Consider the following 12,091-nt stretch of genomic DNA (forward strand, 5'->3'; position numbering starts at 1 on the left):
CAAATGTGATGACTGCAGCAGTGAAACACGAAGAACATTAGGCATGTTTATATACCTGAGATAGGTATAGTTTTCCTGTCTTCTTAAAAACTGGGAAAATGTCCGGTGCATTGATTTCATTAGGTAGACAGTTCCAGTAGGCTGAATCCTTCTTGCTGAAAGATTGTGCCAGTGGCTCAATGGATAGCCCATTGGCCTTTGGTGCTCGAAGATCAGAAGGTTGTGGGTTCTATTCCCACACCAGATATTTGTTTTACTTTTCCATTGCTGACATTGCAGTTCAGCAAAGGGGGTGGGTCTGCACTCCAGAGTATGCCATCCTTCAGATGAGTCATTAAACCAAAGAATCCAACAAAAAGTGCCAAAAGGTCCAAAATACGACTAATACACTGAATCCCTGAAGGTGCACAATGAAGCTCGCAGACAGGCAGGTTAACGTACTTTAATATGAATAAAATCCATCAACAGGAAACCATTAACGCTCAAAACAGTTACATTTTCGTTTAAAAACTTCATCAGATGTGGGCTGATGTCTCTGAAGTGCTCATTTATAGTAACTTGAATTAAAAGGATCCAATCAGAGACCATCTCAATTAACATAATTAACACAAAAGGTTAAAAAAGAAGTTAAAAATGGAATACCTACTTAAAACATTTAATAAATACACTTTGTTGAAAAACTTTTAAAATCACCATTGAATAAATAACTAAGCAGTAGCATTTAAATCAATAAATACTTATAATATTTAAAAAAATGTTAATGCTTATTCCATTTTAAGTTCCGTCAACAAAAATAAAACTTTTAACAGTACAGATTATAGCACCATCTTGTGATCATTTTATGAACTACATCAAACCAGTGAATAATGTTACTTCACACAATCACATTTAAAAGTTTTAATGAATTAACTGTGTTAATGAATCAGTTATGTTAAAAAAATGAATACTTAAAACTGTTATTATAAAAAAGACCTTATATAGACAAGGGGAAATAATAAAAACATGTTATACCATTATTTGTGTGGTCTCCTATAGTTTTGCAGCTCTGAGTTTGAGAAGGGGGCAATGGAAATGCAATCGTTCAGCCGTGGCCATTTGTTAGCCTGCAAGGTTACTTGCCACCAAAGCTCCCTATATTCAATTCTTTCCTCCCATAAGCCACCCCTTTCATCACTTTCACCTTCTCTAGTACAAAAAATAGAAAATGTGCATTACTACAATCCTGCTTGTGTTTATATAGGGCATTAGTTTATTTTTTTATTTTGTACTTCATAAATATGTTCATAAATTCTTCTTTTTAATTTACGCTCAGTCTTTCCTATGTAGAATGCTTGGCAAAACTCACATTTTGCCAAGTATACTATGCCCTTGTCATCACAGTTATTGTATTCTTTCCCTTCTACTACAGTAATCCTACTTTCTAGAAATATTGTCTCTTTATTAGCAATACAGGGACACTGTGAGCAATGCCCACATTTAAAAGTTCAATTTTTTCTTTTTGTATTACTTCCAGAACCGGCCCTATGATTATTTTCTAATAAATTTTTTAAACTACGGGAATTTTTATATACTACTTTCAATTTTTCTTTTGCTATTTTATCTAGATCTGTAATAGTAGTAAATCTATTCCATTCCTTGTCTATGATATCCTTAACCAAATCGAACTTGCGTTAAATTCTAATACTAAAGCCCTATTAAAATTCTCCACTGCTTTATAGCCCTTAGACAGTCAGAAGAAAATGGGCAAGCAAACACGAGTACAAACTCTACTATCCGAGTGGGGCAGGAATCTCGTACATTTAGAGACAACAGTGACTGCAACAATTTTAATCTTAAGGAATGGCTTCAGGTTAGTTTTTCTACTGACTTTAAAGAGAAAAATACTAAGCCTAAGCCAACAATGGACTCGTATAAAAATCAGCTAGACAAGTTTGAAAAATTATTATATAAATATAAAAGTTTGGATGTAGAAAACAGTTATCTTAAGGAATGTATCTCTGAAAACAGTGTCCCTAAAGGGCTACGGTTATGCAAATATCCTAACATTGTATTCGCAGGGAGTGTTTTTCACAAAGAACTAATTGTAATTTTTAACAGATGTGGGCTTGAAGTGTTAAAAAGTATGGTTGATAAAAACGAAAGAGTTAAATGTGATTTAATGAAAGAAGTAGATGTTTTAAATGACTGCATTAAAAATTACCTTATGTTTGGAATACCAGAGAAAAAGAAAAGGGAAAATATTTTAAAATCAAAAAAGCAATAGATGAACAATGTCACGAATTAATCAGAAGGAATGTCAAAAAACTTGAAAGGGATTTAATGGAGTATAAGAATAATTCCAGCTACCCTAACCCCAAGACTAGGTTTAGATTTTGGGAAAGGGAACACAAAGGTTCAAGGGACAAGGAGGTTTATAATGAACATTTAAGGGAAGTAGAGTATATGATACTGATTTGGATGATTTTAACGAATACCCCCTGTTGCAGACATCAGAGAGAATCCGCAACAAAAATGAATTTCAACAGAATCAGCAATTTTCGAATTTTCGGGGAGGAGCAAAAAGGGGAGGGGTAGGTACTAGGAGTTGTGAGTACCACCTGCCCCAACGGGGAATAAGAAGACATTATTCAGAACTCTATCAACCCTTTTAGGTTTACCAAAGGGGATTTTAGTATATACAATTTTGCCTCTATAGAACTGCACAATGAACATTTTAGTTTATTATGCAGAGGTACGAAGTTTATAGCCCTTAAAAAAGGGGACCTCACAAGGACCTTATTAGATGTTAAAACTTTAAGAAAAATCAGCCTCCAAATTTTCTTTAGTCAGAAAACTACTACTAAGTCAACTGACTTGGTAAGGAAGAGCATATTCAATCCCCCCCTACACCCACAGATAAAACATTTTGAGTGTCTGGTTGAAAATGAAATTAGAAATAATTTTGATAAAGTAAGGTATAAAATAAATTTAGATACAGGAGAAAATACTGTTTTAAATGAATTAAAGAAAGATACAAACATAAGAGTTATGAAACCAGACAAAGGGGAGGAATAGTTTTAATGGATGCCCTTGTGTATGAAGGTAAGATGAACGAGATGTTAAAGGACTCTAGTAGATATACTGGTACTTCTAGAAACAAAATCAATATAGCCTATCAAAGAATTGATATGGTTTTGGAGGATCTTTTGCTAGAAAGGTTAATAGATACCCAAATGTTTAGGTACTTAAAGGTGGAGAATCCAAGAATACCAACCATATTTGGGATACCCAAAATACATAAAGATGGGATGGATCCACCTTTAAGGCCTATTGTTTCAGTAGAAGGTTCTAAAACTTTACCTCTGGCTAAATATATAGATCTGAAGTTAAAAAAACTATAGTTAAAATGAAACAATATCCTTAAAGGTGTGCCAAACAAGAATTGTAAAAAGAGGATATGTGCCTCCTCACTATTGATATAATTGACTTTTTTTCTAGTATTCCCCATAAGGAAGGTCTGGGATTGTTGGAAGAAATAGTATTTGAGGATGGGAGTTTAACGCATAATGAATGCACAGTGATCCTACAATTAGTAGATTTAGTCCTAAAGTACAACTTTCTTTACTTTAAGGGGGAATATTTTCATCAAATAAAGGGCGTAGCCATGGGTGCAGCCTGTGCACCAACATATGCAAATTTGTTCCTAGCAAAATGGGAGGAAAAGTTGGTGCAAAATTCAATATACAACCAAAATGGTTGTTATATAAAAGATTTTTGGATGATATTTGCATTTTTGGAAGGCGCCCAAAGACGAAATTCCAGATTTTATTCACTTCTTAAATAAATAGTACAAACTTCTTGAAATTTACATACAATGTAGACCAGGAAAAATGTAATTATTTGGACATAGAGATTTATAAGAAAGATAGTAAATGTAACTCTAGGGTATATAGGAAAAGTACCTATTCAAATTCTTACTTACATTTTAACAGTGCCCATCCTGTTCATCAAAAAAGAAATCTGGTAAGGGGTCAATATATAAGGTCCTCTAGAATGACATTGAATATGGATGACTGTATCGAGGAAATGAAAGTCTTGAATCAAATGTTTAAAAAAGAGACTATCCAAATTCATTTCTTGAGCAAGTAGAGAGACATTTTGGAAGGAAGAAGAGGGAAATGTCAACCCATTTTAGGATGTAGTGAAGGAAGCATCAGACAGAATAAAGCAGTGGAGAATTTTAATAGGGCTTGAGTATTAGAATTTAACGCAAGTTCGACTTTGGTTAAGGATATCATAGACGAGGAATGGAATAGATTTATTACTATTGCAGATCTAGATAAAATGGCAAAAGAAAAATTGAAAGTAGTATATACAAATTCCCGTAGTTTAAAGAATTTATTAGAAAATAATCATAGGGCCGGTTCTGGAAGTAATACAAAAAGAAAAAATGGAACTTTTAAATGTGGGCATTGCTCACAGTGTCCCTGTATTGCTAATAAAGAGACAATATTTCTAGAAAGTAGGATTACTGTAGTAGAAGGGAAAGAATACAATAACTGTGATGACAAGGGCATAGTGTACTTGGCAAAATGTGAGTTTTGCCAAGCATTCTACGTAGGAAAGACTGAGCGTAAATTAAAAAGAAGAATTTATGAACACATTTATGAAGTACAAAATAAAAAATAAACTAATGCCCTATATAAACACAAGCAGGATTGTAGTAGTGCACATTTTCTATTTTTTGTACTAGAGAAGGTGAAAGTGATGAAAGGGGTGGCTTATGGGAGGAAAGAATTGAATATAGGGAGCTTTAGTGGCAAGTAACCTTGCAAGCTAACAAATGGCCACGGCTGAACGATTGCATTTCCATTGCCCCCTTCTCAAACTCAGAGCTGCAAAACTATAGGGACCGCACAAATAATGGTATAACATGTTTTTATTATTCCCCCTTGTCTATATAAGGTCTTTTTTATAATAACAGTTTTAACTATTCATTTTTTTTAACATAAATGATTCATTAACACAGTTAATTCAAATGTGATTGTGTGAAATGACATTATTCACTGGTTTGATGTAGTTCATAAAATGATCACAAGATGGTGCTATAATCTGTACTCTTAAAAGTTTTATTTTTGTTGAAGGAACTTAAAATGGAATAAGCATTAACATTTTTTTTAAATATTATAAGTATTTATTGATTTAAATTTTACTGCATACTTATTTATTCAATGGTGATTTTAAAACTTTTTCAAAACAGTGTATTTATTAAATGTTTTAAGTAGGTATTCCGTTTTTAACTTCTTTTTTAACCTTTTGTGTTATGTTAATTGAGATGGTCTGTGATTGGATCCTTTTGATTTAAGTTACTATAAATGAGCACTTCAGAGACATCAGCCCACATCTGATGAAGTTTTTAAATGAAAATGTAATTGTTTTGAGTGTTGTTTCCTGTTGATGGATTTTATTCATATTATAGTACGTTAACCTGCCTGTCTGCGAGCTTCATTGTGCACCTTCAGGGATCCAGTTTTCAGTTCATTAAACCAAAGCCCCATCTGGTTTAGTTGATGGTAGCTTTGGTGGATGTAAAAAATCCCCAGGCACTTAATGTAGAGTAAGTACTGCTTTATTTAACACAGCATAAAACACATTATTTACAAAATGTACATATTTACAGGCACGTATAAACACATTTCTGCTTTGTATTACTAGTCATCATTTGTCTTACAGCATCCTTGTTGTTCTGCTATAATTAACCCTCACTCCTCCTTACACAGCCAAAATCTATTTTTTCACAATGTATCTGCCAACATCCATTTCCCATTAAAATTTTATTCAGTCATTCCAAATAATCCATATCACATAAAATTAAATAAATTCTTATGTACCCTTCTCACATATTTTTCTTCTCATAATATTAATATGTAATCTTATATTTTGTCAATATTTTCAAAACTTTTTTTCACACAACTTTTTCTAGCGTTTCACTACTGTTTCTGGTGTCCCGTCCCCCCCCCCCCGCACGCACAAAATAAACACACGCTTTCAGCTTTTTTTTATATGGCATATTCCCTTTTCTGCTAATGTATTTATTATCAGTCTCCATATGAATTTCTGACGCTCTGCTATCTTGGTATACCACTTTTTCCTTACTTCAGTGATTTCTGGTAACTTTTCACGTGGAATTATTTAGTATTATTTTGTCAAATTATTATACCACATCCTTCTACCTTTCTCTATAGCATCAGTTTTCTTGATATTTTTTAATTTCATTTACATATTTTTCTGTTTTTTTCTTATTCTCATCTCCCAGACTTTTCTGTATTTTATTTTAAGAATTCTTGCTATTAATTTTTCATTGCCTTTCTTTACTGCTTTAATATTATATACAAGTTTAAAGAAACAGAATAAACAACTGGATTTAGTTACCCCAATCCCCCTTCATCTTTATTTATTTTATTTTATTTGATATTATTTTACTTTGTATTTGTTAACTGGGATAGTCTGCCCGGGTGCAATCCCATTTTCAGCGGAGGCCCGGAGAGAAAAGTTCCAAAAGTACAACTTACATAGTCATTGATATAACAGGGAAAAATGCATTGATATAAAAAGGTAAGTAGAAATACACATTGACATCTTGGGTATCTCATCAATAGAAGAGGTCTTTTTAGTCAGGTTAGTATAGAAAGAGAAAGCATGGGGGGGGTTAGAAAAGGAGAGACATCAGGTATGTAAGTAGGGGTTCTCCAGTATCTACCTCTTTTCACTGGGTTTAGTCTTGAACCCTATGTGAAAGAAAACACAAATTGCACAATTGCGTTACCATATTTTTCTGGATCATATATATAGGCATTTGACATAAATACTATTTTCCCATTAAGACAAAATTCACTAGATAAACCTTTTTTTCTGAATGTTAATCTATACATCCACCATAGAAGACATATTTCTTTTATTTTTTTTATCAAACCTTTTCATTTCTTTTATAAAACCATCCCATTACATCATAACTACCTCATTTTCTCATGTTTTATTGTAAAGACACATAATTTATTGAAAAGCACACACTCCCAATTTTCAACACATCATCCAAACCCTTACTTTTATATTTATTGAAAGTCATAGCCATTTCCTTTAAACTTCCATTCAGAAAAACGAACACTTCCCTTTTTTTCCCAACATCTGTATTAAATTTCCACGTGAGAAAGGCAATCTTACATTTATGTAAATGAAGAACATACAGAATGAAATCACTTTAGTTGTAAACAGTTTACATCACAGACACCATTGAAACAACTGTAGTTGTAAACATTACTAATCACTTATAAACATTGTAGTCATTGGCAGTTAAGCATTACATAGCTCATTCAAACTGCCACTTAAAACCTCATTCCTACTCTGCATATACTATTCCCACAATTCCCATTTTTTTCTATGTAGTTTGCTCCTTCCCTTTTCTAAAGATCCCAATTCCAGTTGTTTTATCTCTGTTACTATATTCACTATTTCTAGTAAAGTTGGTCTAGACTTTGATTTCCATTTTCTAGTAATTGCTTTTTTGGCAACCACCATAATTAGACTTGGCAAGGCTTTACTATATCTAGGCAATTCAGATTCTGTAGCATAACTCAAAAAAATCTGCTCACCCAGCATCTCTGACAGAGCAGCCCGCAGAGAATCCCAAAAGTCTGCTAGCTCATCACACATCCAAAAAATATGTTCCAAAATACCTATTTCTTGCCCATCCCACCTCCAGTATTTGCTATCCACCTGAGGAAAAATTCTTTGGAAAAAACGTACTGTCAAAAACACCAGCAACAAGGCAATCCAAAAGAAAAAGTGAAGGCAAGTGTGGAAGCAATAAATATATTTAATCCAAACAACACCAGGATTGAGCACTTTCATAAACTTGTTACTTCATCAGAATCCATTAAATGAAAAAGAACACCATCCTATTATACCCCCCACTTAATCACATGATTAACAACAAATAGGAAATTTCTTAAAAAAAAAAACAACTTTCCAAATATAACCTCCCCACATGTATAAACATTCAAACTTTATAACATTTACAAGTAAAACATAAAAAACTGCACACATATATGAATACAAAATTGCAAAAAATAAATATGCCTATATTCATGTTAAAACAACTATTCATAAGTTTTTTACCTATATGAAACTGAGGCAAGTTTACACAAGGTATGACTTCAACCTAAGAACACTAGAGATGGATAATTCCTCATTTAAACTGGGGTGATTGGTAGCATCCAAACGGAGCTGCCAGCACAGTTTTCTTTCTACCAAAATATCACCCCAAGGCCCCCACCCCCCCAATATCTTGCAACACTTGCTCCAGTATAAAAAAGTGAAAACAATGATTGCAAAACTCCTTAATGTGTTTGGCCAATGCATTGCTTCGGTCCAATTTTCTGATGTCAGTTTTGTGCTCATATATGCGTGCGTTAATTTTTTTTATGGTTTTTACCAACATAGTAAAACTAGCAAATGTGGCATATAGCCACATATACCACCCCAAAACTGTCACAGTTGCAAAAGTTCTTAGATCTAATAAACATACCATTAATAATAATATGATCACCTTCCAAAATGTCATGACAATACTTACAATGGCCACATTTACAACTGCCTGCTCTCCTATTACTACGTCCATATTCACAATGTATGGGGGCTTGTTCCAAAGAGTTTTTTATTGTCTTGCCCCTCCTAAACACCACCATCGGACCTTTACCAAGTTTTTCTACAATTTCCTTGAAAAGGGAAAAAAAGATGCCAGTTTTTAAACAAGATTTCCCTAATTTGGGTAGCTTCATTGCAATACTCCGTGACAAAGACCTGGAATTATTAAAGGCCAATTCATCAGGGTGGCCAGAATGGTCTCTTCACACCATCAGTTGATAGTGGAATGTGAGAAACTTAGATATGTTGGCTAAGAAGGGTTACCCTGAGAGTTTGGTTGGGCCCATATGTGAAGATATTAATCGGGAGAGATCGATTGGGGATATAATACCATTAATTCAGTCTAATTACACCCAAGCACCTGTGGTAAAAAATGGGGGGAGGTCTCGAGATGCGATCAAGATAAACCAGGTCTTTGTCACTGAGTATTGCAATGAAGCTACCCAGATTAGAGAAATTTTGTTTAAAAACTGGCAGCTTTTTTCCCTTTTCAAGGAAACTGGGGAAAAACTTGGTAAAGGTCCCATGGTGGTGTTTAAGAGGGCAAGACAATAAAAAACAATTTGGAACAAGCCCCCATACATTGGGAATATGGATGTAGTAATAGGAGAGCAGCACTTATAAATGTGACCATTGTAAGTATTGTAACGATATTTTGGAAGGTGATCATATTGTTAAATGGCATGTTTATTAGAGCTAAGAACTTTTGCAACTGTGACAGTTTTGGGGTGGTATATGTGGCTATATGCCAAATTTGCCAGTGTTACCATGTTAGTAAAACCAAAAGAAAAATTAAGGAACACATATATGAGCACAAAACTGAATTCAGAAAATTGGACCGAAACAATGCATTGGCCGAACACATTATGGAATTTTGCGATCATTGTTTTCGCTTTTTTATACTGGAGCAAGTGTTGCAAAATATTACAGGGGCCCCTGGGGTGATATTTTGGAAGAAAGAGAACTATGCTGGCAGTTCCGTTTGAATGCTACCAATCACCTCCGTTTAAATGAGGGGGTATCCATCTCTAGTGCTCTTAGGTTGAAGTCATACCTTGTTTAAACTTGCCTCAGTTTCATATAGGCATAAAACTTATGAATAGTTGTTTTAACATGAATATAGGCATATTTATTTTTTTGCAATTTTGTATTCATATATGTATGCAGTTGTTTGTTTTACTTGTAAATGTTATAAAGTTTACAATTTTAAACATGTGGGGGTTATATTTGGAATGTTGGGTTTTTTAAGAAATTTCCTGTTTGTTGTTAATCATGTGATTAAGTGGAGAGGGGTATAATAGGATGGTGTTCTTTTTCATTTAATGGATTCTGATGAAGTAACTAGTTTATGAATGCGCTCAATCCTGGTGTTGTTTGGATTAAATATATTTACTGGTTTCTCATTTGCCTTCGCTTTTTTTTTTTTTTGGATTGCCTTGTTGCTGGTGTTTTGGACAGTGCTTTTTTTTTCTTTCCTGGTTATTGGCAAAAAATTCTTTGGAGTCTACTTGGGGGTATAAAAATACCCATGTAAACATTTCCAGGCAAAGATCCTAAATATTCTAGACTTTGTTGCATATTGGGAGATATACATATATCCCCCATTGTCTCTTTGTGAATTGCTTATCCAATCTCTCTTCCCAATCCTTTCTAAGCTCCACTGATTGATTCTTGTAATTATCATGCAGTATTTTATATGCTTTACTAATTATTCAGTTTTTAATGACAGCTTCTGTTCTACATTCTATTAAAAGTTCAGCTGCCAGTGGCCAGAGGGTGTAGTTTACCCCTAACTCCAAACAGAGCTCCCAATGTTTAAATATGGACTCTAGTTGTTTCCAGGCCTGGGACTCCCTAGCTATCATGGCGGCCCCTTGTGGAGGAAGGGTATTTTACTAACCACTGCCTTGCACAACTGCTAGGTGTTCACCAAAGTGGTGGGTATACACAGTACCAGCCCCCAGGCTCTGATGTATTCTCTCTCCCACATGTTTGTTGACTTTCAGCTTCACTGCTATGCACTGCATAGTATGTACAAGGCACACTCTGGGACTCTTCACACAGGAGTTTGTGTGCAACAGACGCATGCTGGAACCCTACATACTTGGCTTGGTGTGTACCAGACACACACTGGGACCCTTCACGCTGGTACAGCAAACTACAATCTCTGCTAAAGGCCCCTGCAGCTTTGTGGCAGATCTGCTGTCATTTCCCTCAAGATATGCACTCCTGTAGCCCCCAGAACTCTGTACAGAGCCCATTGCCTTGGTCATAGTTGAGCCTTTATCCTTCTATGCCACTGATGTGGCTAATTTCATTTTCTATAGTTCATTCTGCAAAAGATTCCACCCACACCTCTAGCCATCTATCTGACCATGACCACAAGTTTATTTCTTATAAACAGAACTTTTGATAGTTGAAAGAGTAAACAATGGTTGATTTCTGGTGTATGTCCTCTGTTGTGAAGTTTATGTGTTCCTTTCTGCAATTTTAACAGCTTATTGGGAGTCCTAGTATTTGCACTTTATACCTCTGTACAAGAGTGTCTTGTAAAGATATTTCATTACAGTAATAAATATGCTATGTGTACTGTCGGTTTTCATTGTAGCCAAGTCTGTCCAAGGAGTCTGGTGGTATGTAGTCATTTCCATACATGTCTTTTAGAGACTGGTGTCAGTTAACATTTGAAAAAAAATGGTTTCATATTCATTTAATGTCCCTTTTGCCAGATGAAAGTAATTTTTTTTAAATTCTGTGCTTCTTTTGCATTGCTTTCTGCCGTGAAAGACTGTCCTTTTCTGATTCATTAAAGGACTTTAATAGTTTCATTTTCAGTATTGCAAGGAGTGGATAGTTAGTTATGACTCTGGTGTCCAGAAAGAGTATTTACCATACTGTTATTTTGTTTGTTTTATTTTACCATACTGTTATTTTTTGTTTTTATTCTTAAGGCAAGCTCTATGCTGTTGGAGGCTATGACGGGGCATCACGCCAGTGTCTTAGCTCAGTTGAAGAGTATAATCCCTTAACAAATGAATGGCGCTATGTAGCAGATATGAGCACACGGCGAAGCGGTGCAGGTATTCTCAAGTCATATTTTTCTTTCTGTTTGTTACAATGTATATTTTTTACTTTTATGAATGCATTGCTGTTTGTTCACAGATTCTGCAAGATAATGATAGATGAGCTGTTATATCGTTTTAAGTGTACAAGAGTTTATAGTGACTGCCATGCATCTTGCGTATTCACGTCCTGTTTTATATTCATTTCAGATGGCTTTAATTTCCTTTGTAGAACTACAGAGGAACATACCCTTTGTTAGTGTACTCCAAGGCACTATTGCTTTTTTTTTGTGAAGTAACTATTATACCTCTGGAGTGACAAGTTTTGAAATTTATGATAGTTGATT

General features: G+C 34.5%; 1 protein-coding gene across 3 annotated transcripts in view; it reads left to right on the plus strand.

Annotated features, from left to right (window-relative positions):
- The window catches only part of KLHL3 (kelch like family member 3), a 940,384-nt gene that overhangs the window by 771,935 nt on the left and 156,358 nt on the right, over positions 1 to 12,091 (plus strand). For all 3 annotated transcript variants that reach the window (XM_044068978.1, XM_044068980.1, XM_044068979.1), the window contains one exon: positions 11,634 to 11,762. In XM_044068978.1, coding sequence (XP_043924913.1) covers positions 11,634 to 11,762 — 129 coding nt within the window. The remainder of the gene's footprint in view (positions 1 to 11,633; positions 11,763 to 12,091) is intronic.

This window comes from Protopterus annectens, chromosome 4.part0, assembly GCF_019279795.1.
Source record: "Protopterus annectens isolate FY-2018-M chromosome 4.part0, PAN1.0, whole genome shotgun sequence".
NCBI lineage: Eukaryota > Metazoa > Chordata > Ceratodontiformes > Protopteridae > Protopterus > Protopterus annectens.